At 38.6% G+C, this 26,526-nt stretch overlaps 5 protein-coding genes and 2 long non-coding RNA genes across 13 annotated transcripts in view; 3 read left to right on the top strand and 4 right to left on the bottom strand.

The window, feature by feature from the left end:
• Positions 1 to 48: 48 nt before the first annotated feature.
• On the bottom strand, positions 49 to 3,855 carry LOC139822017 (ribosome assembly protein METTL17, mitochondrial). 4 transcript variants are annotated; one of them, XM_071793529.1, is made up of 10 exons: positions 3,739 to 3,855; positions 3,164 to 3,313; positions 2,930 to 3,083; positions 2,099 to 2,492; positions 1,845 to 1,998; positions 1,622 to 1,765; positions 1,006 to 1,092; positions 794 to 932; positions 452 to 590; positions 49 to 381 (listed from the first exon to the last, which is right to left on the bottom strand). In XM_071793529.1, the coding sequence occupies exons 2-10, from the start codon at positions 3,215 to 3,217 to the stop codon at positions 237 to 239; spliced, it is 1,410 nt and encodes a 469-aa protein (XP_071649630.1). In that variant the 5' UTR covers positions 3,218 to 3,313; positions 3,739 to 3,855; the 3' UTR covers positions 49 to 236. The 4 variants fall into 4 exon arrangements, with proteins under 4 accessions (XP_071649630.1, XP_071649629.1, XP_071649632.1 ...); XM_071793528.1 differs by lacking the exon at positions 3,739 to 3,855 and adding an exon at positions 3,580 to 3,718; XM_071793531.1 differs by lacking the exon at positions 3,739 to 3,855 and adding an exon at positions 3,421 to 3,565.
• Positions 3,668 to 9,096, top strand: LOC139822011 (solute carrier family 53 member 1). 3 transcript variants are annotated; one of them, XR_011734424.1, is made up of 12 exons: positions 3,668 to 3,808; positions 4,175 to 4,328; positions 4,794 to 5,050; positions 5,204 to 5,465; positions 5,525 to 5,700; positions 6,055 to 6,156; positions 6,309 to 6,546; positions 6,684 to 6,878; positions 6,954 to 7,123; positions 7,247 to 7,380; positions 7,883 to 8,116; positions 8,450 to 8,589. XR_011734424.1 is itself a non-coding variant. In XM_071793519.1 (11 exons), exons 1-11 carry the CDS (start codon positions 3,740 to 3,742, stop codon positions 8,682 to 8,684), a joined length of 1,992 nt encoding a protein of 663 aa, XP_071649620.1. In that variant the 5' UTR covers positions 3,668 to 3,739; the 3' UTR covers positions 8,685 to 9,096. The 3 variants fall into 3 exon arrangements, 1 of the variants encoding a protein (XP_071649620.1); XR_011734423.1 differs by having other exon boundaries at positions 7,788 to 8,116; XM_071793519.1 differs by lacking the exon at positions 7,883 to 8,116 and having other exon boundaries at positions 8,450 to 9,096.
• On the bottom strand, positions 8,450 to 11,195 carry LOC139822032 (uncharacterized). Its single transcript, XR_011734427.1, has 2 exons — positions 11,056 to 11,195; positions 8,450 to 9,957 (listed from the first exon to the last, which is right to left on the bottom strand). It is a non-coding gene; the product is annotated as an uncharacterized lncRNA (long non-coding RNA).
• Positions 9,236 to 16,466, top strand: LOC139822016 (uncharacterized). The gene is made up of 7 exons (XM_071793527.1): positions 9,236 to 9,880; positions 11,088 to 11,759; positions 12,325 to 12,552; positions 12,646 to 12,712; positions 12,792 to 12,953; positions 13,094 to 13,199; positions 13,274 to 16,466. The coding sequence occupies exons 1-7, from the start codon at positions 9,796 to 9,798 to the stop codon at positions 13,367 to 13,369; spliced, it is 1,416 nt and encodes a 471-aa protein (XP_071649628.1). The 5' UTR covers positions 9,236 to 9,795; the 3' UTR covers positions 13,370 to 16,466.
• LOC139822034 (uncharacterized) lies at positions 15,125 to 17,648 on the bottom strand. The gene is made up of 2 exons (XR_011734429.1): positions 17,520 to 17,648; positions 15,125 to 17,325 (listed from the first exon to the last, which is right to left on the bottom strand). It is a non-coding gene; the product is annotated as an uncharacterized lncRNA (long non-coding RNA).
• On the top strand, positions 16,743 to 22,543 carry LOC139822008 (uncharacterized). The gene is made up of 5 exons (XM_071793512.1): positions 16,743 to 17,274; positions 17,544 to 17,648; positions 18,617 to 19,009; positions 19,082 to 21,127; positions 21,230 to 22,543. Exons 1-5 carry the CDS (start codon positions 16,807 to 16,809, stop codon positions 21,311 to 21,313), a joined length of 3,096 nt encoding a protein of 1,031 aa, XP_071649613.1. The 5' UTR covers positions 16,743 to 16,806; the 3' UTR covers positions 21,314 to 22,543.
• Positions 22,510 to 26,526, bottom strand: part of LOC139822010 (solute carrier family 15 member 2) — a 12,654-nt gene continuing 8,637 nt past the window's right edge. For both annotated transcript variants that reach the window (XM_071793517.1, XM_071793518.1), the window contains 6 exons: positions 26,140 to 26,408; positions 25,986 to 26,068; positions 24,849 to 25,265; positions 24,404 to 24,638; positions 23,742 to 24,334; positions 22,510 to 23,583 (listed from right to left, as the gene is read on the bottom strand). In XM_071793517.1, coding sequence (XP_071649618.1) covers positions 23,410 to 23,583; positions 23,742 to 24,334; positions 24,404 to 24,638; positions 24,849 to 25,265; positions 25,986 to 26,068; positions 26,140 to 26,408 — 1,771 coding nt within the window. In that variant the 3' untranslated portion in view covers positions 22,510 to 23,409. The remainder of the gene's footprint in view (positions 23,584 to 23,741; positions 24,335 to 24,403; positions 24,639 to 24,848; positions 25,266 to 25,985; positions 26,069 to 26,139; positions 26,409 to 26,526) is intronic.

The raw sequence follows: 26,526 nt of genomic DNA, 5'->3' as shown, positions 1-26,526 counted from the left end.
AATAATTAAAGCCTCAACATGTAAAAACAAAGAAATGAGAATTCTGTATATTAGTAGAATTATATATTTTTTTCATTATAAATATATAGATTATTATTTACAATCTCCCCAAAGTCAACATTTTTATTGTTTATGCTTTTTTCGGATCTTTACGTCTATTTAACAAGGTTTAAGGAACAACGTGTATATACGTACAGTAAAAGAAAAGACGTTTAATAAAATTTTATTTCCTTATTCTAAGTATTTTCATTTTTAATAGTTGTTTCACAAGTGGCTGTTTCACAAACTGTTTCATCTCTTTCTAGACTCTCTTGCTGTTGTTCGTAATGCAGAGGTAATCTGTCGCCCCATTCACTCTCTCTCGCACAACGGTACATGTGCCTGGCAATGATGGAAAAGATATTTACAATCACATAATCATATAATCGAACGCAATTTAATAGATACGTACTTCCCATGCTTGTATTTTGTAAATATCTCCTCCTTCAGCTCGCCGTTAGCCATACACATGCGACAGATTGCGTGATTAGAACGTTTTAGTGCGGCTCGCACGATTCTTGGCCACTGCTCGTCGTCCTCGGGACGTTTGCCTGTGAAAAGAAGTTGATTATGAAAATTTTGCATCTTTGTATTGAAAACGATATTAAAGATATTAAACAAGGTAACACTTCGATAAAACTCTCATTGATTAATGTCAATGTATAACTTTCATTACGTTTTTCTAATAACGTGATTGAAATAACAATTTTGTCTCTCTCTCTCTCTGTCACTTTTATTTTCCACTCTTACTTACTTTTCTTTAACACGACGTAGGAATACAGTTCTTGTTTGTGTTGCCGACCACCCAGAAATTGCAACGGGTGATATAGAACGCTAAAGTTGCACGGAGTATTGTCGGTGGCAAATCTCGGACACTTCAGATCATGTGGACACTAAATTGCGACAATAATATAAGATATATAATTGATGCACCATGTTTGAAGTTCTTACCTAATCAGTACTTACAGGTGAGAAAACATGGGCAAATTGTGGCTCACGTCTACGTTTCGAGTTTGTGTACTTGAGAATAAAATCCCGTGCTTCATTTACTAACTTTCAAAAAAGAAAGAGCAAGAATGAGAGAATTTTACACTATTACATATATATATACAGGGTAAGGAAAAAATATGAAAACCCTGAAAAATTTCGAAGTAAAATCCCATATTGTAGTATATAGTTTGAAAGAGCATAAAGGAAGAACAATTTTGGCGCAAACCAGAGGTCGATACGTTGTTCCATTCGAAAGTTATTTAGGATCAAACTTCGAAAAAGCCAATTTTTGACCCCAAATAACTCCCAAATGGGTCAACATATCAACCTCTGGTTTTTTCTTATTTTATGCCCTTTCAAATGATATACTACAATATAGGAAGTTTCATTTAAAAAATTCGAGGTAACTTTGTCTTGACCTTGGCGACGCCATCTAAACTGATAAGATCAATAAATAAATCTGTTTAAATTCCACAACTTTTATCCGAAACAATTTTCTGTAAAACTTATATTTTTCGAAATTTTTCAGGGTTTCCATACTTTTTCCTCACTCTATATATATAGAAAGTAAAATGATCAACCACACTCTTACTTTGAAACCTGCATTGGTTCCTTCTTCCACAATAATCAGATAATTGTTAGTCTTTGTCCAAAGCTTTAATATCGTATCGAGGCGCGATTCCATACCCGGTAACTCGAACAAAGAGTACGCGCTCACTACGATATCGTAAGTTCGCTAAACATAATAAAGACACATCAAATTATATTTTGTCAACAAAAATTTTAATGCGTATAACATTTTACGTTATCCTTACGCTCGTGGAGATAGGAAAATATTGGCGATAGAAAACTTCATTGATCTTAGGCTGGGCAGCTTTCGCTAATCTTTCCGACAGTTCAATCATGAATTCCGATGCGTCAACACAAAAGTATTCTTTTAACGTACTCGACCAGATCTCAGATGCCGCCCTATGGAATTTTTCTTTTTTAATTTTTTCTTAACATTATATTAACCGATCTCGTTTTAGGTTTTTTAAATCAGTCGCAATAAGTAATTTTTTATATTTACCACGCGACTGTGCCGACACCAGAGCCAAAGTCAAACAATGTCTTAGGCCTAAAATCCTTGTCGCGCGATTTGATTTCGTTGAGAATCTTACGCGAAACCGCATAATTCTGAACACCTTTAGCGACCAGATACGTTAAGCAAGTGAATTTATCAAAATTTATCGGTTGCCAATTATAAACATTTTGCTTCAAAATCAATCTGGCTTTTGCATCTTTATGGAAATCTATATCCTCTACCGATATCTTCTCATGAGGATTCATAGCATTTAAACGTTCCTCTACTTTCAGGAATTTTGCCGGTAACTCGAATTGTTCTAATGGTGGACGACGATGATTCAAGTGACGGAATAAATGCTTTGCACTCTCATTAATTTCCTTCAGGACTATTTTCTTCTCTACGAATAAGTATTAGAAATTCATAGTTGACAGTGAAGTATTTTAAACATAAAAACCAAAAACATATCTGTACCTGAGAAGTAAAGGATCGTATATATATTTTTGAACATAGGTTTAAAGTTTTAAATAGAGAAATAATATATTTTTTTAGATATAAAATAAAAGTAGCAACTTGATTTATTAAGTTTTTAATGAAGTATCTTAACTGACATGTTTAATAGCGCAATTGTCAATAACATGCCTGATTTAAAAATTAGGCATTATAAAAATTTTCAATAGGACTTTTTTTAAACATTTTTGTATCTTAGAAACTAGTAACACTAGACGCATTATACAATTTAAGCTTCTGTTATATTGAAAAGTGTATTAACTCCATTTTGACAAAAACTTGAGAAAGAATCTTTTACCTCTAAGGTATAGGATATATAACATATACCTTTTAAAATACTGTGTATTTCCTTTAATGCCCACTTTGGAAATATTGGTGTTCTAGGAACAACGACACCTGGATGACGCCTATATTTTATTTCATCGTTAGAGAGTAAAGTAGACACTGTATCGTCAAGTACAGCTGTTGGTTTTGCTGAAAACTGAATGCAGGTCTAATGTCAAAGTTAATCCTTTTAAATACGTATAAATTCAATTTACAGGCATCATATATCATACTTACACATCGCAAAGATGCGAATCTTGTACAGTGTGCTCTTGATACAATTAACTTCATACTTGCAGTAAGAAATTACGATTACAATCTAACAGTCAGCAATCGACAGGGACAACAGTTTGCATTCCCCAGTTTATTTCTCGAATACTTGAATACCTGTGCGGAAACAAGAACAAGAGAGTGTATTTTAAATCTACGTGCGACATTTATTACGACATTTATAATACCACGTGGATCGCAAATTGTTTGCGATGTGTTATAACCTTCAAGGGAAATTTTCGTCATTTTCTGACATAGATAAGAGTGTATAAAAGTATAAAAACAATTTGTAATTTCTCGCAAGCGTACGAGAAATTCTTGGCTTGCGCCAAGTTTGTAGAGAAACCGCGCGTAGGTTATGACGCGACATAACCTGCAAGTACCTGCGAAACATGCGTCATCCGGCGAATCTGAGGCTTTAAAAATAATTCGCTGCAATCTTACTCGCGCGTATGTCAATTCGAGTGTCGCGTTTACGCGAGACCGTCGTGTGACCGCTGACACGACGCGGTCTTCCTTCTCTTCCACCTTTTCCTCCTCACCATGAAATTTGCGGAACATCTGAGCGCTCACATCACACCGGAATGGAGAAAGCAGTACATCAACTACGAGGTGCGCTGTCAACATTGAAAAAATATGATATTTATATTTTTCACTGCGTACATATTTTGCATACATGCGTCTTTTAAATTTTGTATGTACAATACAATTATCTTTGTTATTCGGAAGATTGCTCACTCTCTTCTCATTTTTTAACATTGAAAAATACGATATTTATATTTTTCTCCACATACATATTTTGCACACATGCATCTTTTGTATTTTGTAATACAATTTTGTATAATGCAATTATCTTTGTTATCTAGAAGATTGCTCATCTTTCTTTATCTTACTTACCCCTCTCTCCTCATTTCTCAACATTTATTGTCTTAGATATTTGCAAGAAGTTCACGTTTTATGTCATGTGATTATATACAGGAAATGAAGGCTCTGCTGTATGCCGCAGTAGAGCAGGCACCGTCGGCAGATGTAAGCGAGCCATATATTTTAGACAGCTTCTACGGCAAGTTTGACGAGAAGTTTTTCCACTATTGTGATAAGGAACTGGCAAAAATAAATACCTTCTACTCTGGTAAGATCAATTAACACTTTAAATACTTTTATCTTTCTCTATAAAAAGATATTAATATAATAGCTATCCAGTAAGCATATTGGTAACAGATTTGATCAGATATGTCAGCAGACTGACATGAACTACATCCACATTCAGCTTATGTTCTGCCAGCAGAGTCTGCTAATATAATTAGGCAGCAGAAACCGTGCAGAGCCTGAATGATTCCTGCAGGATCTGCTTGATTTCTGCCGCTAATTTGCTGTCTGATTATGTTAGCAGACTTTGTATTTTTTATACTTCTGTTAGCGTTTTATCGACATTATGTGATATATCAGAACAAGCATCAAATCTGTAGTCTTTCTACTGACAAAATATTATAGCAGATACTTTGCAAGATCTGCTTTCGACAGACTTGGCTATCTGGGCAATAATAATTATATATAACTAAATATGAGATGAATAAGAACCATGTTTTGTTTTCAGAAAAGCTGGCGGAAGCTACACGCAGATACGCCACACTTAACAACGAGTTGAGCGAAATTTTGTCGGTTTCCGATGATGTCCAGAGTCGTAAGGCACGCTATCGCAGTCACATTCTTCACAAGAAGCCAATATCGGCGCGCAAACTTCAAGAGCTAAAACTGGCCTTCTCTGAGTTCTACCTCTTCCTCATTCTGCTCCAAAATTATCAGGATTTGAATTTCACTGGATTCCGAAAAATTTTAAAGAAACATGACAAAGTACATAGATTCAGTTGACTTTACACTTTATGAATATAATTAATTTAAATGCACAGAGTAAAGAAATTAAAGAAACTGTGCGAACTTTATATGATCGGGACATACAAACAATTAAATATTAGGAGATATATACAAGGTAATGATATTTTGTAGCTTTTGAACGTGGACTTTGGTGGCAAATGGCGTGCGGAACATGTTGATACGGCGATTTTCCATACGCGCAAGGATATAGATAGACTGATCGCGGAGACCGAGGCTGTAGTCACTCGAGATCTAGAGCACGGCGATCGTCAAAGAGCTATGAAACGACTCAGAGTGCCACCGCTTGGAGAGCACCTCTCTCCATGGATCACATTTAAAGTCGGCCTTTTCTCCGGCGCTTTCGTCATACTTTTTGTAGCTGTGATATTATCTGGTAAGCAGAATGAATATTTTTTTTGTTTTATTTGCATTATATTGACTTTGCTTTTTCAGCTATGCGATATAACAAGAAGGATAACTGGAAGGTACTGTGTCGAATTTATCGAGGACCACTCCTTCTGACAGAGTTCCTCTTTTTAATGGGAATCAACGTTTATGGCTGGAGATCTTCTGGCGTGAATCATGTGCTGATATTCGAACTTGACCCACGCAATCATTTGTCAGAACAGGTTTTATGATGAATAAAATCAATATTTTATAGATCGCAATTGTAGTGAGATGTGATTAGCTTTAAAGCACTAACAGGATTTATTAATGCGTTCTAAAAGTTTCTTTAAATAGCCGTCGAGCCGTTAATTTATTCAACCATTATAAATAAAATTTACTAATAACTAATTATTAGTAATTGGTATGACATTACGCCATTCGGTTTTATACGATATATTAATATAAATATATTAATATAAATATATTAATATAAATATATATTAATATAAATATATTAATTTTAATTGGTAATTTCGAATTATCCTATAATTAAGAATAAATTGTTGGTATCACGAATTTCATGCGTTTACTTTCAGCACATCATCGAAATGGCAACCATACTCGGTCTGGTCTGGTCCATGTCTATCCTGGGTTTCCTATATAGCGACACGTTGGGTATACCACCGTTCGTTCAACCAGTAAGATTATGCATGTTTCCATAAGTCTCTATATTAGAATTTTTACGTGTTTTTTTTTTTTGCGAGAAATCTACTTTAAGGCGACAAATAATCGATCTTTCACGATGTAAGAAAGTTTTTTATCCCAAGGAATTGATTGCAGCTTTTTGCAGATGTTGTTTTATACGCTGTTGGCACTGTTCCTGTTCAATCCCACCAAGACTCTGCGACACGAGGCGAGATTCTGGACGCTACGCGTTCTGGGTCGCGTCTTCTGCGCACCGTTTTTTTATGTGGGCTTCGCGGATTTTTGGCTCGCTGATCAGCTCAATTCTCTTCACACAGTCTTCCTAGACTTTCAGTATTTTGTCTGTTTCTATATCCAGAACAATTCTTGGACCGACGTTACAGGTCAGTAATTAGCTAGATGCAACGAATCATTTATGCTAACATGGTAACATTTTCATCATGAGCGTTTTTACTTCTCGTTACGTTATATTAGATCTGTATTTATATCTCTAATCAGTATTCGACATCTGATATTTTAGATACGGAAACCTGCATAATGCGTGAACTATCGATGAGACCGTTTGTGGTATGTTTACCGGCATGGTTTCGATTTGCACAATGCCTTAGGCGTTATCGAGATACGAAGGAAACCTTTCCACATCTGTTAAACGCAGTTAAATACGCAACAAGCTTCTTTGTGGTTATTTTCTCTTACCTGCACTTAACAAACAAGAGTAAGATCCTTGCTCAGTTAGCGTATAAAGTTAAATATTGTCTGTTTCTCAACCAAATTGGCTGTTCCAAAATAGAGTACTACCCATTATCTACTGAGAATCCCTACTTTTACCTATGGCTGACAGTCAGTGTGGTGAGTTCCTGTTTTACGTACACGTGGGATGTAAAATTGGATTGGGGTCTCTTCGACAACAGTGCTGGAGAAAATAAATTCCTCAGAGAAGAGATAGTTTATTCGTCACCTGTACGTTTTTTCTGTATTATATTTTGTTATATTACACATAACAAAATTAGTAATATTAATGACAACTAATGTATTAATTGCTTATTTGACTGATAATTTATTGCAGTTTTTTTTATTTTGTAGTATTATTACTATTTTGCAATGGTCGAAGATTTTATCTTGCGATTTGGATGGGCGTTTTCTTTGTCTCTGACAGAGATGGGATACATTCACGCCGACCTTATGATTTCTATAGTTGCTCCTTTAGAAGTCTTCAGGTAAATATATGCCTTTATTCGTGTTTTAATCTTGAATGCACGTGGAATATGTTAAAATTGATGTGAAAAATATTTGTTGAAATAGTATTAGCTTGATAAATGCAAGTTGTCGATTTTTATCGTTGTTTCATTATGCTTGATAAAGCATTAATATTTAAGTTTATGGTTTGCACGCACTATATGCACATGAGCCTCAATTATATGTCAATACTTTAAAAAGTAAAACTCGTATTGTGTGTGTTTCTTTATTTTTCAATTTATAATAAATTGAAGAAAATAAAATTATTTTTAAATTTGGACTCTAGATTGACTAAATCTAAAATATTGACATATAACTAAGAATCAATTACTCGCATTACTCCAAATTCTCTCCAGTGATTCTACGTTAATGTTTGCACTCTGTATAGTAATGAAATAATTGATCGTCGAAAGTCAAAAGCAGCGACTTAATCGACGATAGACCGGCCAATCTAATCGCTTATCAATGTGCCTTACTAATAAGTCGCTAGAAGGTTCATGTGGAATTACTTTCGACTGGAGAACGAGCATCTGTACAACGTAGGCAAGTTCCGAGCGGTACGAGATATCTCCATAGGGCCCATCAGGCGCGATGAAGACAACCTCAGAAACGTGGTGCGTCTGATGGACAGTGTAAACGAGAATGACGACAACGGGAATGACGATGACAATGATGGATTAATGGAGACCCATGATCACGATGTCTGATATGTTTTATGTAATTTGTTGCTTTATTTTAATTTTTCACTCATGTTTATATATATATATATATATATATATATATATATATATATATATATATATATGTACATTTATAACTTCGATATACATATATTTAAAAACTCAACGGAATATCACTAAATTTTTTATTGCACAATTTTGTTTTATTATCGGATGCATTATGACGTACCATTATGCGATTGTTTGTACATACTTGATATGCGAACTTCTTAGTAAATATATGTTACAAATATCTATAATGTATATACAATCATTACAATAATTAGAAGAAATTGGGCCACCATTGGTAATCTGTATGTTTGCTCGACAGACGTTTCGTGTGGAACTTCTTCCGCTTGGAGAACGAGCATTTGAACAATTGCGGGAAGTTTAGGGCGGTGCGGGACATCTCGGTTGCACCAGTCGACTGCTCGGATCAGACGCAGATATTGCGAATGATGGATGCATCCGACGGCGTAATAAATCGCAGGCGAAAGCAAAATGTGGGCGAAAAGCGCAAGCCGATTCGGTTGCTCGTGAAGGCCGAGTCTTTAATGGACGATTAAGGCGATATGATCATCGATTTGGCATTAAACTTGTATATAGCTAAATCGATTTTTCGTACTGCCTTGTAACTTTAATTTTATTTACAACTATGATGGTTAATTGAACTGACAAAAGCAGAGGATAGAAATATGAAAATTTTGGCATACTTTGGATGAAAGATGCCGAATCGTTATTTATGTGGCATGTAATTAGATATGTTAGTCTATCGATAAAAGATTACGACTATCTATGAATAAATAACAAATCGATATAATTTGCTATCGAAAGCGAAATCTAAAAGTTTCGAAAGAGTTAAAGGGACGAGATTATATCAAATGTTAGAACTGATAGTACTTTTACTTCGATTACTATCTGTACCTCGATTAAATAAATAATTGTTATCAAATAAAACGTTGTGTTTCAAAAGCGATATTCAGGCAGTAAGCATCATCCCCTTACATCCAAACATTTGGATCCAAAATATAAATTAAAAATTGCCTCGATATTGTTACCGATATTTGACAATGTTCTCTTTTTTTCTCAATAGCTTTGAAACGTAACAAATCCATCAGCATCTACCGATGGAATATGCAGTTAATAAACTTTGCCATTTTACCGAGTAGGTATATTATGGATTCAGAGAAACGTTTCTACCGACATTCAGCGGACGAATCAAAGGGTGAACGTCCTAACAGAGTGAATCGGAACCGCGACAATCTTGTAAAACGGAACAATCCTCACATGTGCGGATGCGGGTGTGCAGAATAGTGGGGATACATGGCAGCTGCTTAATGAGACCTAATGCGCCCAATGCTAATCGCCGGTGCGGTACGCTATGACGATAGGAGGAGGAGGAGGAGGAAGAGACGGAGGAGGAAAAAACGCGTCCTCGAGAAACGCGGAGTACTCGCGCAACGTCGGAACAAGACGAAGCCGGTGTGGAAGGGTGGAAGTCGGTGTGGTGGTCGTTATTGATTGAACGTGGAGCCGTGCTAATCGCGCAAGCCCGCCGTCCGCCCTGAATGAAGTGACGTGCTCTCTCGCATATGGAGACGCGAATAGAGGGACGATAAGACCTGTGTGCAAGGCCTTCAACAGCCGACCAGCAGCAGTGACAACGACGACGAGAGGATGCTCCTTTCACGGGGCTGGACTTGGCTGACGTTGATGCCGCTCCTGTTGAGCCTGTCCACCGGCGAGGTCAGCTTTTATCGGGGTGAGTAGAGGTAGAGTCTACGGCCTTAGGCGACAACGTCTCCAGGGGGAATGACACGGAGAAGACCCACTTGTAGCCTTTCGAAAATAATGTTTTATTTTTAATTAGTAAGGATTGTGTGATCGACTGAATGTTGAAATATTTAATCGTTGCGTGTTCCGCGCAAGTGTATTCGCTCAATCGGTTTGCAAAGAAAAAAATATGTTAAGGGGAAAGGAATCTTTAACTAGGCTGATCTACATTTTTAAGGATATATACAGAAAAAAAATTGTTTTTCTCTGAACAATATTAATTCAGAATTTTGATGCGGAATGAACTAAAAAAGCTAAAATTAAAAATAATACGGTACTGATAAGTAATACCACAAACTATTATCGTTATGCTTATGATTCTTTTTTATCGTTAAAAATAGATTATTTTATTTTATTTCAAATCTTATTTGAAATAGAATGAAATGATTTTAGAGTCCTGTTTTTTTTTTCAATTCTTTTAAAAAAAATTCAGTACAATTCAAAGATTTTCAAATATAATATAAAAACGAACTATATAATTTGACTAATTGTATAATATTGTACAATGTCAAGAGATTCCATCCCGACCATCCTTTTATGATAGGATTGTGTGAATAATGAGCGGAACACGAGAATAATGAACCGGATAATCCGACATAATCGTCCATGGTATATTTTATTTTCTCAAAACGTAATTAAGAGCTGAAGGTCAACAGCATATAAATTACAGGATTGTTTGTTTGCTCCAACTCCAACTCGATGTGACCGGTTAACACATAATGGTTTTTACAAGTGGAAAATTTTACATACATGCAAACATACACATATAGGAAAACTTAACAAAAGTGCAAGCGATTTTTACTGGACAGTGTTATCGTGGAGCGACAGTGTATCTTGGCCGCAGGAAATCCGATTGCGTGCATACGAAAGCGGCAGGAAACTCGGCGATAATAATCCAAGCTGGATACAATTTAGCGGTCACTAATTCACGATGTTGTAGTTCGTGATATTTATTGGATTAAAGCTAATGTGCTGACATGTTAAAATTTCCATTGTTCGATACCAAAGGCGACGTTTATATTTGAATTAGTTTCGTATTATAGAATAAAGTTGATAATTAGAGAGTTGTATTAATAAGCGCATTAAACGCGGAAACAAACATACGGTTTCTATTTCTTCAAACTGACGTTATGTAGATGCGCTCCCGGAAACGCCGGAGGATGCCGCGCTGAAACACCTGGCCCGTTATTTGGAGACGCATCGTCTGCAGCAGCGTCTTCATCAGTCGCACCTGCCTACGTTCCTGTCGCCGATGCACAAGAAGCACAACAGTCTGGATCGCCTTCCTGAGGAGGAGCGCTTCCTGAAGCTTCTAGCCGAAAGAAAAATCACTCTGGACGACCTGAAGCAGTTTTTCATAAAGAACTTGCTGACGCCTCATTATCGCACGAATAACAATCCGATCGGCAATCAGATCACGGATCGAGAACCGGCGTATCTCCTGTCTTATTACAATCTGGATCTCAAGCGTTTGGCTTACCCCGATGAGAAACAGCTGAATGAAAATGACGACCGTTTCCCTAAAAATATCGGGTACGGGCAAGCTTTCGATATGGACAGAGATGCGATGGAGTCTATGCTAGATACTTTCCGAGAAAAGTACACAGATTTCAATCATGAGGTGAGAACGTTGCATCATGAGGGCGGAAGGGAGGCAGCACCCATGCGTCCGGCAGCAGCAGTGGCATCGGCAACGACCGAGCCAGAATTCACGTATAGGTTCGACGACTCGAATCTCAAGGAGAAGCACCCCTTTGCGGTAAAGCCGAACGATCCCAGATATTACGGCGAGGCATCATTTTCGTCGGGTAAACATTCGTTTCATTCACGTTTCGTTCATTAATTTGCCTTTTATCGGAATCCTTTAGAGCGATTTTTTAATCCATTTTGGCGCACACAACTGAGAAACCTCTATCTATCTGCACATTCCGTATCTCTCCAATAAAAGGCAAGAAGTTTTTTATATCTTAATTTCAAAAATGTATATACATATAATAATTGAATAACAAATAGAGAAATAAGTAAAAAATATTAAATAACTTTGAAATATATTATTACTTTTTGCCTTTTTCTTTTAGAGAAGCTCAAGGTTATTAGTATACTATTTCAGCATTATTTATCACATTTTGTTTTGAATCCAATTTGAAAAACATTACCCTACCCTAGAGTCTTGGAAGGGTCAAATTACGTCAGTCTGTATAAGCATCGATAATTCCTCTGCTTATATTTAACCCTTTCTTTTTTTAAACTTTTTCTTTTTATAGTCACTTTGACTCGTTGATAAGTATAGTTCCTGTCAGCTGCCTTTGCTTTCTGCTTCTTTCTAAAGCTCATGAATGTCATTAAACTTTCTCCAATTTATGCAATTCGTAGATGATTTAGATTGGCAAGACGCGCCGAGAATGAATTGGAAAGAGGAAAAGACTGCGGATAAAGAGCGAATATTGACAAAGCATGAAGACGATATGCGGAACGTCAATCAAGAGACACCGAAGGATTTGGCCGCGAGACTCGACATATCGGAACCGGAAAGATCTGTGGGACGTTATCCGGTGATCGTACCCGTAAATCACGACTTCAACAATGACATTTATTTTATCGGTAAGCAATAAAAGTGAAATGAAATTTGTAAGAAAATTATTCGATTTTGTCAATCAACGCAATTAAACGTGACGTTTCATACGCGTTTTTCAGCAATTGTGGCTGGTTGCAGTGCAGCTGCGATGTTCGCTTTAGTATTGATTAGCTTAACATGGTGCAGGTAATGCCGATTACACTAATTCGTCGTTTAGTAGCTCGTTTTACAGCGTCTCATTTCCTCTCGGGGCCTCATTTTTCAGACTGCAACGCGGTGCGAAAGCTGCAGCGGACATAGAGTATCCTGCTTACGGTGTGACAGGACCGAACAAGGACGTGTCGCCTTCCGGTGACCAGAGGCTCGCCCAATCCGCCCAGATGTATCACTTCCAACACCAGAAGCAACAAATTATCGCCATGGAAAAGTGAGTTCAAGATCCATGGAAGATATTTGATACAACTGTTAAAAAATAAATATATATTTATCAAAATCCATCATTCATAAAAAAAAATATTTTATAGGAATAGAATATCTTTTAAGAATAACAAATATCATTTGTTACAGTCGCACTTCTGCAACGAGGGATCCAGGTTCACTCTCGGAAGCGGAGAGCGATGAAGAGAATGAGGAGGGCGACTATACCGTTTACGAATGTCCAGGACTTGCATCTGTGAGTTTCGCAAAATAAGCAATTTCCATCCTCACGCTCAGCGTTTCAATTGTGGATATTGTTATGTGTTAAAGACGGGCGAGATGGAGGTGAAGAACCCGATGTTCCATGACGATCCTACACCGGCGACGCCGGCGGCGCAGAGCAACAAAGAAGAGGACCACATATAGTTCCAATAAAGTAGAGAGAGTAAAAAAAACCATACGCGCGCGATCTAAAGAAATCTTTCCTGGTGCTTAGCTCACTGTTAATGTACCATATCGGAAACGTTTATCCATTATATTGAGTGTGTATACAACTTTAATATTTATATATGGCGCGATGGGGGGAAGGGGGCGACGCGTTTTACGAGGAAGACGGAAAGAGATGGAAGGGATCGGTTCGGTATCAGAACAACCGACGTCATTTTTCGTTCCGGAAGTAAGAGAACAGAAGACGCTTACCTACATAATAAATGAAATCGGGAGCACGACGAACGGGTCAACATTCAACAAGCGTGCGATTTTATGCGGGTGGATTTAGAAACCTGCGATTTATTGTGGTCGCATCGTCAAATTGGTGAATCGAGTCGATCTTGCGAAACGTCGACGGTGCTTCAAGGAAATTCAATCCTAAAAAAACACCAGTCTTTTTTAGTTATATTACAAGAGATATATATTATAAAAGAAGACGATAGTATTTATATCGTCTTTTTCCCCGCATCAGGGCGACGTCAGGTTTTCCCGTTCATCGAAACGTCACATTGTTTTATCGCGATTTTACGAGCGGAAGTAAACGGAATTCGAATGGGGGAGCGAATTAATTGCCGATCAAAGCCGCGTCTTTGCGAGAACACCCAGTTTTCTAATGTCGTGACGTATTATAGTTTGTACTTTCATAGTAGGAGCAGGTTGTCGCACGATCGCAATTATTTTTCTATGACTTGTCATCGACCGCGCATACTTACAGTTCCGATATCTGATCCACACTTGAACAGATATTCGATGTATTCATCGAATACGTCCATCGGATATGCATACTGTGCATGAGCAGCCGATATACCAAAGTCTATCGTCCGAGATTACACTCCTTTGAAAGTAAGAAAAAAAAAGAACTACCGACTATTAATTTGGGACGGTCTACAGTCATACCGTTATTCGAATCTGTTTGGTCGGACACATGTGAAAAGTTATACAGTATTATTGTATAATTACACGATTATATGTCACGAAATCTTAACTCTTATACATCTGTCTTAGCGTATATACAAACATAAGTACTGTATTAAACCGTGTGTTCCGCAGAATATGTATCTGTTTTACACACATGGGGAACAGAACGTACTAACGGGATTATTTCTATCACAGAGCAAATATCTCCTTTTGGAATTGTAATGAGAGTGTGACGAGCAACATTACGATTTAAATTTGTGCTATATTATATTTCTAGATAGATATATTAAATGACAGATAACGAGTTTCTGGCAAACTCGTTTATAAGTAATTATATACGTTTTACCGAAATCTTTGCTATAATAAAAAATTTCTCAATCTTCTGAAAAAAAAATTAATTAAAGATTTTAAGCTTTATATTATATTCTCTGATTGCTTACAATGTGTGCTAACTGCTATCGAGTAGTTTTATGTGAATTGAAATTGTTTGAAAGTATATGTAAAATATATCGTTGCGTTTTGTTATTCCAATCTAAAAAGTAACAGTCTCCAAACTATAATCTTCTGCTTTATGTGATACAAGAAAGTCAATAGCATGATCCATGCAAACATACGAATGAAATTATTAAAGTTTTTTGTTCTTGGAAGCGTTTCTTTACGGATAACGATCGGAAATGCGAGGAAACTGTTCTCTCTCGACAGTTGCCGATAGGTAATACACATGTACACGCGCATACACACGTACACATATATATATATACACACACGTATAACATTTGTTGGCTTAAAAGGACAATATATTTTATTTTTCTATGATAATGGTCATTGTTAGCTGTGTAAAGAGAATCTATATCGCTATTAATCCTAAGTCATCAAAACGCAGAGCTACTATATACTAGGTGCGCAACTAAGTTTCCGGGTTTTTTTTATCAATAAATACAAAAAATGGTTTATTCAAAGTATCGTCCCTCGCTAGCTATACATTTTCGCCATCTCTCTGGCAATACATGAATACCGCGACGATAAAACGACGCGTCTTTGGACCGAAACCATTTATCCAACCAATTTTGCACTTCTTCGAAATTGGTCAAGTGTAGCCCAGCCAAGCCATGCGCCATCGACCGGAACAAGTGCTAATCGGAAGGCGCCAGGTCTGGCGAATACGGCGGGTGCGGTAGCAGATCCCATTTCAGCGTTTTGATGGTGTCCTGGACGCAAATGCTGTTTATGTGGCACAAAACTCGACATCTCCGTTGTTAGAAAAAATATTTTTGCGTTGCGATATGTGTTGGTATAACGACTGGTTATTGTTAACAGATGTCCAAGCTATAACTTCAGACAACTTCAAACATGTAAGTCGAGTACATGTGTATTTGGTGCCATTTATGTGTGAAACCCGGAAACTTAGTTGCGCACCTAATATATTTATTTTAGCGAATGTTAAATGTCTATTTAATGCGAAGATTTGATGCAAAAAGCTATAACTGAGGGATGTATGCCCTCCGTCTTGCGTTGTAACTGTTACAAAATCCCTTCTCTATTCGCCGTTTATGCTCTAAAACAATACAGGCATGTGGCATAAGATCTCAAAGTGGTATAAAGAGTTCTTCCTTTTCCCGAACGCTACCTTTAGTATACATTATTAAGCGATTAGCGTATTTTAGCTGAGATGAGATGTAACAAATATGTTGAAGCATGAATATACGTTTCTAGTCTTGTACTTTGACACTACGCATATATATATATATATATATTTTTTTTTTATTACACGAGTACATTGAACGCGTATAAGCAGAGAACATCATATGAGAGGACAATCTGCGTACAAATAGACCATTGACGTACAGCGATTTGTAGCATGATTGTGATTGTGCACGCGGTTGTTGTATCTTACTCCGGGGAATAGGAACCCTTTATTTGTCGATTGAATTGATCCTTGATGATTCCATTGAAATTATGCAATCTCGTCCTGCAACACACCGTCAACCTAATTGTATGCGGATTACACGCGACATTATGATTTTCACTTCTATCAATCAAAAGCTAGCGTAAAAGACATATACAAGTTATAGATGAATGTATTATTATTTTATTAATAAATTGTTTATTTTATAAAGTGTCTATATACTTTCATACGTACGCCGCGTGTCGGGAGATGCGAAACAATGTAAAATAAAAAGGAACAAAAGGAAAACGCATAGAGGAAAACGACGCTCCTCTTCGGGCTCGCTATCAGATCCGTGCTCCGGATATTTGAGAGCTCGCTCAGCTCGCTGCGGGACGGGGGCGGGGACCGGAGACGGAGAAGGGGCCAACGTTTACTTGTCACGTCCCTGTACTCCCTGTCTGCCTGTCTCTCTTGCGCATGACGCGAACAGTTCCAAAACAGTTCTCGGTCTCATTCCCACTTCGCCACTGTGTTTCGTCAACATTTGGACCTACGACGAACTGCTGTTATGCCCTCGTCGTTCAATCCCGCACTGGATTCATGCTGCATGGGTCGGACCGTTTCGGGCGACGAGTGTCGTTGGGACGTGTCGTCGACGAGAGACGGCGCTCTCGATCTCGACCACGGTCGTATTCACGACCGTGATCTCGACAATTGCGTGTCCTCCGATTCGGAAGACGAGTGGCGGTTCTGGCAGTGGCGGCCGAAGGAGCCGCGGGTGCCGTGGTACCGAAACTTACCGAGCGTCACCATCTTGAGCAACGTCTCGTCTGTCCCGAGGCTCCCAAGTCCACGGGAGTGTGAGAGTGCGTTATCACCATCGACGTCGTCGACCATGTTTCCGACGAGTATTAACGTCGACTCCGAGGAGTATTACTGTTTCCGGGTGAGGGAGAGCATCGGCGAGCCCGGCGTCGAGAACATCGTCATCCCGTGCTCGAGCAACTTCGACCTGGAGAAGCTGCGGACGGAGCTGGTGAGTCGAGAATCTTCTCGCGCTCGAGGGCACGGGGACGATCGCGGTTAGCTAAAAGGTCAAAAGCATCGTGCGTCGAAATATATGTATTACATCATCCGAAGTGATTTCTCAAGGTTTCGTCACGCGTCAGAAGATAGAAAGTATATTGCGATTATATCGATGAGTTCCCGTTATCGAATCACACATTTTTCCGACTTTCCGACTGCTCCATGTACGCGTAAATTATAATAATTGTTGATTACGTGGGTTTTCGTGGTCTGTTGTAGTGGAAGCAGTTTGGCGTGCCAAGGGCTAGACGCATCTCTTACATCGACGACGACGGGGACGACGTTCCAATCGATTCGGAATGCGAGTTTCACGAAGCATTGAAGGTACGCGCTATATATAACACCTATATACTGTATACATATATGTATACAATTGTAGTTACATCTCATTTATTCGTGCAACACATTGAAGCAATTAAGCGTATTTGCCTCTTCTTTCCAGATTTCCCCCCCTTTTTTTCTCCCCGATGTGTTTGGGATAAGCTTGGTCCTATCCCAAACACAACAGCGTGTCTCCAACTGATTGCTCCAGTTGTTTGACACAAAACTTCTGATTCCCCCTTATTCTTTCGAGATAATCGACATGAGGTTAGGTACGAACTCAAATACCTTCTTCGGTATTTCCGAAAAATTGTTCGAATTATCAGGAGAAGATTTGAGAGCAGGTTGCGTGAATTAAATCCGATTCAAATTTCGCGCCCATCTGAAATTGTTTCATCTCCAATCACCGGGAAATCCAATTTTGAAAACTTTTTTTTCCCTTAACATTCGAATTTTTTTCAGCAGTTTATTTCAACCGATTTCCCTTTGAAATTCTTTTTGCCGCAAAATTTGAATTTGATTTAGTTCGTGTAACTTTCCGTCTGATATATTCGTCTGATAACTCTTACGAGTTTCCGATAGATTAACAAATAGAGAGTTATTGAGAAAAATAATGTAATTCATCCGCAGCTTGGATTTTATTAGCTTCTTAATATTTACTATTAGACGGATTTGTGATGAAATTCTATAGAAGAATTATGGAAAGAGAAATAATGTTTAAAGAAATATTAAAATGTCTCTATTTATTATTTATTAGATAAAAATGTATCAAAATTTGAATTAAATTGTAAAAATATAAATCAAATGTGACACCACCTAATACAAATTATTTTATAAAGATTTCTATTTTTTAGAATTAGCTATCGCGAGACTACTTAGTCTTACAGCAATAACTTTGCATTGTGTGCTTCAATCGAAGCTTAAAGATTGCGGAAAAATTGGAGTAAACCATTTCGATTTTTTTCTTTTAGCTCGCGAAAAAAGCTTTCGTGGCAAATACGGCGATTCCGTTGATCGTTGGTTCGTTCAACGTGCCTATGGGCAGCGACGACGAGCAAGGTTCCGGAACGAACGAGATCTGTTGCCCGAACAAAGAGTCGACAAGTATCAATGACAATCCAATCTTGTCCTTCACTGAAAAGAACGGTGGTTCTACGTCGAAACCGAATCCTGAATTCGACAAACCGAAATGTCCAAACCAGGAAATACTATCGAATCATGAGAAATTGCATGTAAGGCAATATGTTGAATCAGGCGATGAACAGACAGAATCAAAAGATGTGGAAATTCCACAATCAAACGCTTTGTTACGGTGTCATTCAGATACGGTGCCTCCTCCGTGGTTCACCGAGTACATGGATGCGGTAAGTAATATGGATAACTGAATACATATGGATACTGTGTATGCTGAAACGATTAATCTAATTGTTTCGCAGATGAAGAAGGAAATGGTATCTACGATCACACACGAGGTCGTGAAAAACGTGACGGAAGTGCTGAACAAACGTTTGGACTCCCTTGCGCATCCCCCATTGAAGGAACTGGGTCAGTCTCGAAATCAGTCGTATTCTTCTCTCTCGAAACGACATTCCAGAGGCTCCTTCGACTCGAACGAGAAGAATCAGAAGAGGATGAGGTCTCAAGACGAGGAGCAGTCGAGCGATGCCTCGATCGAGCGCGTGGACGAGCCGCAAAACGTAAACACCGCGGAAGAGCCGCAAACAAAGAAAGATATGATATCCACAATTAGTCAAGAAGTAGTGAAGGAGATGACCGAGATGCTGAACAGAGTTACGTTGGATCTCACGTCTGTTCCTTCAAGGAAGCTCGGTCAATCGCGAAGCCAGTCGCATCTTCCTTCCTCGAAACGATTTCCTCGACACTTCGATTCGCAGTCGTGCGAGAAGAATCAGAGGAAGAAGAGGTCTCAGAATGGGGAGCAGTCGAGCGGCGACGCTTCGACGGAGCGTACATATGAGCCGCGAAACACGAGTACCGCGAATACTTCGTGGCAAGACAAGCTACTGCAGAAGAAGTTCGATCTTATGGAAGATAGGATCGCTATTTGTACGAGCAAGTTGAAAGAGGAAAAGAAGAAGAAGCATCATCAACGGCTTGCTCAAGTAACCACCGATAGTCTGAACAACGATATCGGTAAGGAGCAATCTGTTCAGAATAATGCGCGGGAAGAATTTGTCCCTCGGAAGAACCTGTCTTCGCAAGTGGATTCGATACCATACGATGAAACTCCGGGGATATTCGAGAACGAGCTTCGTATGAGCTGCTCCGTCACTGGACATCAGATATTAGATGAAGGTCGCCGTCCCAGGGACGTCTGGTACTGCAACAACTCGGATGTCGACAAAACCAGCTTCTGGTCGTGTGATCAAGACGAAGATAGCGACGATGCTTTCGAGATCGTCCAGATACCTGTTTCAGGAGGCAGAAATGAATCATCTACGCGTCCTGAGGAGCCCGCCGTCGAGCAACGACGACACGACAGCAATCGGGACTCGCCCAGCTTCGAGCTCCTGTCCGACCCGCCCTCGCCTACGTCCTTCATGCACTTCAACGAGGAGCATTTTTCGGCGAACGAGGGGAATGCCGAACAGCAATCTTTCGCGAATCCACCGACGAGCTCCATTTATGTGGTAGATATTCACGGCAAGGTCTATAATAAGCATCAATTAGCAGATCTTGACGAGCATGTTAGCGCCGATTTGGAAAAACGACCCGGCGGAGTCTATTCGTTCGTAACGGAGACCTTGCCAGTTCAGGACGCTCCCTGCTCGAAGTCGTCCTGTTTGCGTGCGGAGCAACGATCGATCGAACGCAAGAAGAACTCTCGAGATGACGTGTGCGACACCCGCGACAACGCGAGCAGCACGTATGACGACGTGAGAAACTCGCATACGAGCTACCTGACCGTGCGGACTCACTGCGATTTGAAGACGCAATGCAGTTGCCAGTCGCAGACTGACTCGAGTGACTTCACGCAGAGCTTCCACTCGCATACCACGTCGGTCACCGACACGACCGACATTTACACCGAGGCTGCCAGCGGCAGCGGTAGGTACGGTGAGCAGCAAGTGCCGACAACAGCCAAGAACGTGCGAGAAGCGGCGACGACGACAACTAGAAACGATCACGATGTCGTCGATGGCTGCACGGAGGGACTCTGGACAAACGAAATTTACAATGGTGCGGACAACTATTCGAAGTGCACTTGCAGTTCGCACAGCGGTACTTCGCGATTCTCGGCCGATTCTGCGTACCAGTCCAGTCAAGCGAGTGGACCTTCCGATAGAACGAGCTCTAACGCAGGATCGAGGAAGACATCCGTCGGTGGGGCCCGTCAGACCTCGGGCACTGCTGATCCTGTTCATATTCTACCGGAAACATTAGTCACTGCAGCTGCCCATGTCGGGTCATACGCTTACGGCACCGCATGCGAGATGTTGGACAAGATACGGGCGCACACGGTGAGCTTTTAAACGTGACATTCGAACGCAAGGACGATACGCTTTTGCGTGCGAATGAGATTGTCACGAAAAAAAAAAAAAAAAAACGATCGTCTGTTTCAGAGAGAGGATTCTGCTAAACGCCGAGGTGGGGCGAAGTGCGATGATAAGAAGCGCTTCTTCGTTGGTCCTCTGTCTTTGTACTAATTAAACTACTAGACACGATCCTTCATTTATAGCTGACATATTGTATCCGAGCAACCACCAAGCTTCAGTTACACATTACGTTTATTATAACTGATGCTAAGTGTTTACCGGAATTATACACTACGCGGGGCTAAATAGATATATTACGCGATAGGTAAATACGCGGATCGAATTTGCTGGGCTCGAAATGGTATTGTAGTTTGAACGTGTGGCGATCGAAGTATGTGTACGGCGCGTCTCTTACAACTGGGGTTTCTTAGATCACGCAGCGAATAAAGCGAAATTAAGTTTCCTACACCGACGATTGTTAATTGACTCATTGAGAGACACCAAGAATGAATATAGTATATCTCATTGTTAACAGGAAAAAGTTTCAATGATACTAAACCAGTAGAGTAAGTTCGAAAAGAAAGAAACAATTAAAACGCTGATGCACTTTCTATATATACGAGTGATTCTTAATTGCACGCGATAAATAGAAGTAGAAAAATGTCACAAAAACGAACCAAATGCATCGTATCAAATATTACGCTGTTTACCGCGTGAAATTTAAGAATCGCTGTGTATGTAGTTATTCACAGTGACGAATTATGCTATGTCATAGAATGTTAGGCTTGCTCGTAGCTGTATGAAATTAAGGAATTATATATACTAAAAACGAACAGACGAAAGTGTAGAGGAGAGAGTGCGACATTGCGAAATAGTTTTAGATTTTGTGGACGAGAGGGTAGGCTGTTTGGAAGGAAAGTATGAAATTCTTTATTACAACCTTTCCGCGTATAGATAATATTAGTAATTAGAGACAGTGACTATATAGATAAATCAGTTGCCCTTGTTCTACTTGTATATTTACCGAAATGAAAGGGGATACCGCATTGTTTAGGACTGAATGATCGTTATTAGCTAAATGGACGATTTTGCAAACGCGTCTGAAGAGTTACGGTTTAATTCCGTTAAATGACATCACTCTGGATATCGGCGCAGAAGCTAGCACAGGAGTTACCTGCCGATGATCTTGATAAAGAAAAAATAACACAAGTCACTCCTTCGGCACATGCGTTTCGCAAAATAATGTACCAGTGTTCGGCGGTAAGATTCGCACGAAATGTTTAATCAATTTACTGCACTTTCGAAATTCTTATCTTATATGACACGCATTATTACGTTGTGTTAGAGCTTATGAAAATTTAGCCGGATTTGCGGAAATAAATGTTATATGAATTATATATACATATATAGTTTACATATAAATATCCACACTCAATTTTGGTCATTTTGGAATTTGAATATACCTCTACATGTTTAGTAATTTTTTAATCTTATTTTGTACAATTTAAATAATTCTCGCGTAAAACTGTCGCTAATTCTATCATCTTTTTTTTTCTTGTGTGTAAAAACATTTGTAAAGTGAAATTTAAAATTACTATAAAAATATTTATATACAGCTTTCACTTAAAACTACTAATTGCAAATCTTCAATTATATTATTATTATCAACGCAAAATTTTTTTAATATTTCACTATTTAAGCACTTTTGCTCGTTTGTTAAATTTTTCAATATTTACATTAATTAATTAATTAATTTTTTAATCTCTAAAAATTCCTAGTTTTGTAATAAATTTTTACCATATTGGTTTAAACAGTTTTATCAACAACAATTATACAATTCTAATAATAATTTGCTAGAATTGCTAAAATATTGTAAGAATATAAAAACTATTAAGATTTCTTATTTACAATCTCTAAAGTTTTAAATATTGCTCCGAAATATAAAATATGCCTCACTCCATGGACTCCCATTCTCTTTACTAGTTGAAATGCATTATGGATTAGCTATTATAAAATGTGTATCTTCAGTCTGTTATAAATTTTGTACGAAAGAAAGAGGAGAAGTGAGATTGTGTGGTAGGAAAAAAGATATTCCTAATATCTTGTCATACTCTCGAGACTAATAGATGCTCGATAGAAACGATAGGAACCCTCGATGCACGAGCAATCATACCCTTCGTACTTTAATAGGCTGCGGTACGTGTTTTTACCCTTTGTATAAAGGAACACGTGAGAATTATTATTTCTCTGCCAGTCGACCATCACTTTCATTTTTTATCCTCTTTGTAAGCCAAATTGACGTTCCCCTTTTCTTCTAGGGGTATGGCCCCATCAGTATCTTCTTCCTCTGGTATTTCCACGTATTTGTAGAATATGGTCATTACGGCGAATATCGTTATGACTGCTGCCATCAAAACGGCATATAGGAAAATCTCGTACACCTGCGAAATGAATAAATAAAGAAATTCGTTCTGCATGCACTTTACTCGACGCTTAATCAAAAGACGGATCATATGAGATTGAAAGTGAGAAGAATGGATATTAAGTGCAGAGAATTACATGAATTTCATCGACCGTACAATCGGTCTTGGTCACTTACTTGTCGGTCGAAGGGACGCGCACCCTTTATGATGACCACAATGAGATTGCCGAAGGCCACGCTCAACAACCAACCGGCCTGCAGTAGAGACTTCATGCTCACTGGCGCCTGAGTAAAGGCGAACTGCAAGCCTGTCACGGAGAACATCACCTCGCCCATCGTGATGATGATGTATTGCGGCAACATCCAGGCCATGTGCAGCGAATTGGGCGGTGTGACCTGCACTGTTTTGCCGGCGATCTTTGACTTAATGTGAGACCCCACCACGGTGTACACCCCACCGAGTTTGAAAGGCACGTTCTCTTCCAGCAGTGTTTCGTCCAGATAGACGTCATATTCACCTGGATCCTCGATTTTTTCTAACTTCGATTGTGAAAATTCTAAACTACTGACCAGAATTGACGTTACTTCCGTCTTGTCCTTACGGAGCAATTTCAATGTGGCGTTACTTAATCCAGGCGAAAGATAGATGAGACTGCGGACCATCGGCTTACCCTTTTCCGGTTTGTCCACCATGTCGGTATAGTTATATTTTAATCCCAAGGGTGTTATAACCCACGACGTTGCATTGGCCTCCGTACCAGTAATTTGTCCTGATAAAAGAAGTTATTTTTAAAATACGGAGATTGCATTTTTCGATATATAAAATCTGAACTCTATACCTGAATCAGTTGACCGGGCGATATAGCCTTTATTATAGCATTCTGTGAAATCTGCTCTATAGTCGAGCATTTCAATAGACCCATTTATTGCTTTCACTTCTAGAGTTTCTGATCTACTTACTGGGTATATTTTAATCTGACCTTGATCTACTATATCTATACTCACGCTACAATCCATTGTATTGAAAATACGGATTTGAGCAGATCCTTTTACCGGTAACGTCGGATACGTGCTCTGGAATCAAGTGCAGAAATTCGGATAAAGCATCACGTTTTTCATATTCCTTACGAAACCTATTGCGTTAATTAATTATTTACATTATGAAATATGTGGTAATTTATAAATAATATATTAAAACTTCCATATCGATTTAAGAGCTTTCGAACAAGCACAGATAGATATAAAATATTTTTAATAACGCGTAGAAAGAAATTCTGTTACTACCTCGATTTGTATTTCAACAATACCAGCTACGATGAAAGCAACACTGGCCAAGAATCCGCCGGCAACGAGCTTTTTCAAGGGTGTATCGATGATATGTATTTTGGCGAAAGCCGGATAGATACAAGTCTCGAAAATTGGTATGAAGATGATGATCAAGAGTGGATTGACGGCTTGCAACTGATCGGGCAGCAGCATGAAACTGCCTATTTGGCCATCCATTCGCGTTGCTTGGAATGTCCATTGGGAGCCCTGCTGATCGTAGAGCGCCCAGAATATTGGCAGTGGTATGAACAATTTCAGAACTCGCAGTGAAACTTTGATATCTTCGATCAGTTTGTTGTCGTAAGTATCATCAGCATGATCGAGCCAGTGATCGCGTTTTCCCTCTTTCTTTTTTATTTTATTGCCGATTGCATGCTGGTTTTTTGAAACATAAAAACGATACATTTATTTTAAGTGATTTTTTAGTTTCATTGAGTGAAATTAAAAATTCACGGAATCAAACATTTAAAAGAGATTGATTAAGGACTTATTTTTGTGGCTGAGAATTTAAAAATCCGTAGAGAGTTTAGAAATATTTAAAGATTCATTGATTTCCACATTTAAGGATTGGAAAATTTATGAATTCCAAGAGTTATGCAGATTTAGAGTCACGTGCATTCTCTCTCTCTCTCTCTCCCCTCCCTCTCCCATTCTCTTTCTTTAATAATTTATTTGCATGGGTAATTTTTTAAATGCTTTATCTCTTTTTTCCTCTCATTAGCTTAGACACATCCTTTATTTTTTAGATTTATTATACTCTCCAATTTCTTAAATCTATTGTCCCAGAAAAGAATAAACCTCTCTTTTTATCTCTCTATCTCGCTATCTCACTCTCTCTCTAAGACACGTAGAGATTACTAGACAAAATTATTTTACAGTCACACCAAAAAATTATATTAAAATATTTAAAATACATATACATTTTAGAGTCTAGTGAGTTTTGTGAGTGAATGTTTGTTTTAATTATTAAATAATAATTGTCTCAGTAGTGTAAACAATGATTTGTATGATAGTTTGCAGATGTAATTTTTATCAGTTTTGGAGTTTTCGAAGTGTTTAAAATGGTTTGAGAGATTTCTGTGATATACGACTTACGCAAACGCACTTGGTAACCTTGACGATGAGATTGCCCGAGGGATTCACTATTTTATACAGTCTTTTCCCCGAGACGAATATCACTGAAAATAAATTCTGAATAAGACTGCATATATGCGGCTGGGAGATGTGTCTCATGCTTTCTTATCCTCACCAATCGATAGAATCATCAAACAGGCCGGCACTAAAAATGCCACAAAGTAACAATCGCCTCCAAAGCATTTTGTTTCGCGAATCACCGGAGTCAGCAACGTGGAGATTAGGGAACCTGTATTAATGGAGAAGTAGAAGAGGGAAAAGAACATCGCTAACTGTACTTCCTGCTGAGGCAGAATGAACTGATCGCCTCCGAAGGCCGACACACAGGGTTTTATTCCGCCTGTACCAACCGCTATCAGAAATAAACCCAACATGGAAAATTCTCTGAAAAATTTTGGAATAAGTTTATTCTTTTGTTGGCAGGAATTCAAAAATCTTTAAGATTAACAGCACTTGAATGGTATTTAAATTAAATTGTATTCAAATCATATTTAAATTTAGA

This window comes from Temnothorax longispinosus, chromosome 11 (genome assembly GCF_030848805.1).
Source record: "Temnothorax longispinosus isolate EJ_2023e chromosome 11, Tlon_JGU_v1, whole genome shotgun sequence".
Classification (NCBI taxonomy): Eukaryota; Metazoa; Arthropoda; class Insecta; order Hymenoptera; family Formicidae; genus Temnothorax; species Temnothorax longispinosus.
The sequence above is the reverse complement of the archived record's forward strand: the minus strand, read 5'-3'. Positions and strand labels throughout refer to the sequence as shown.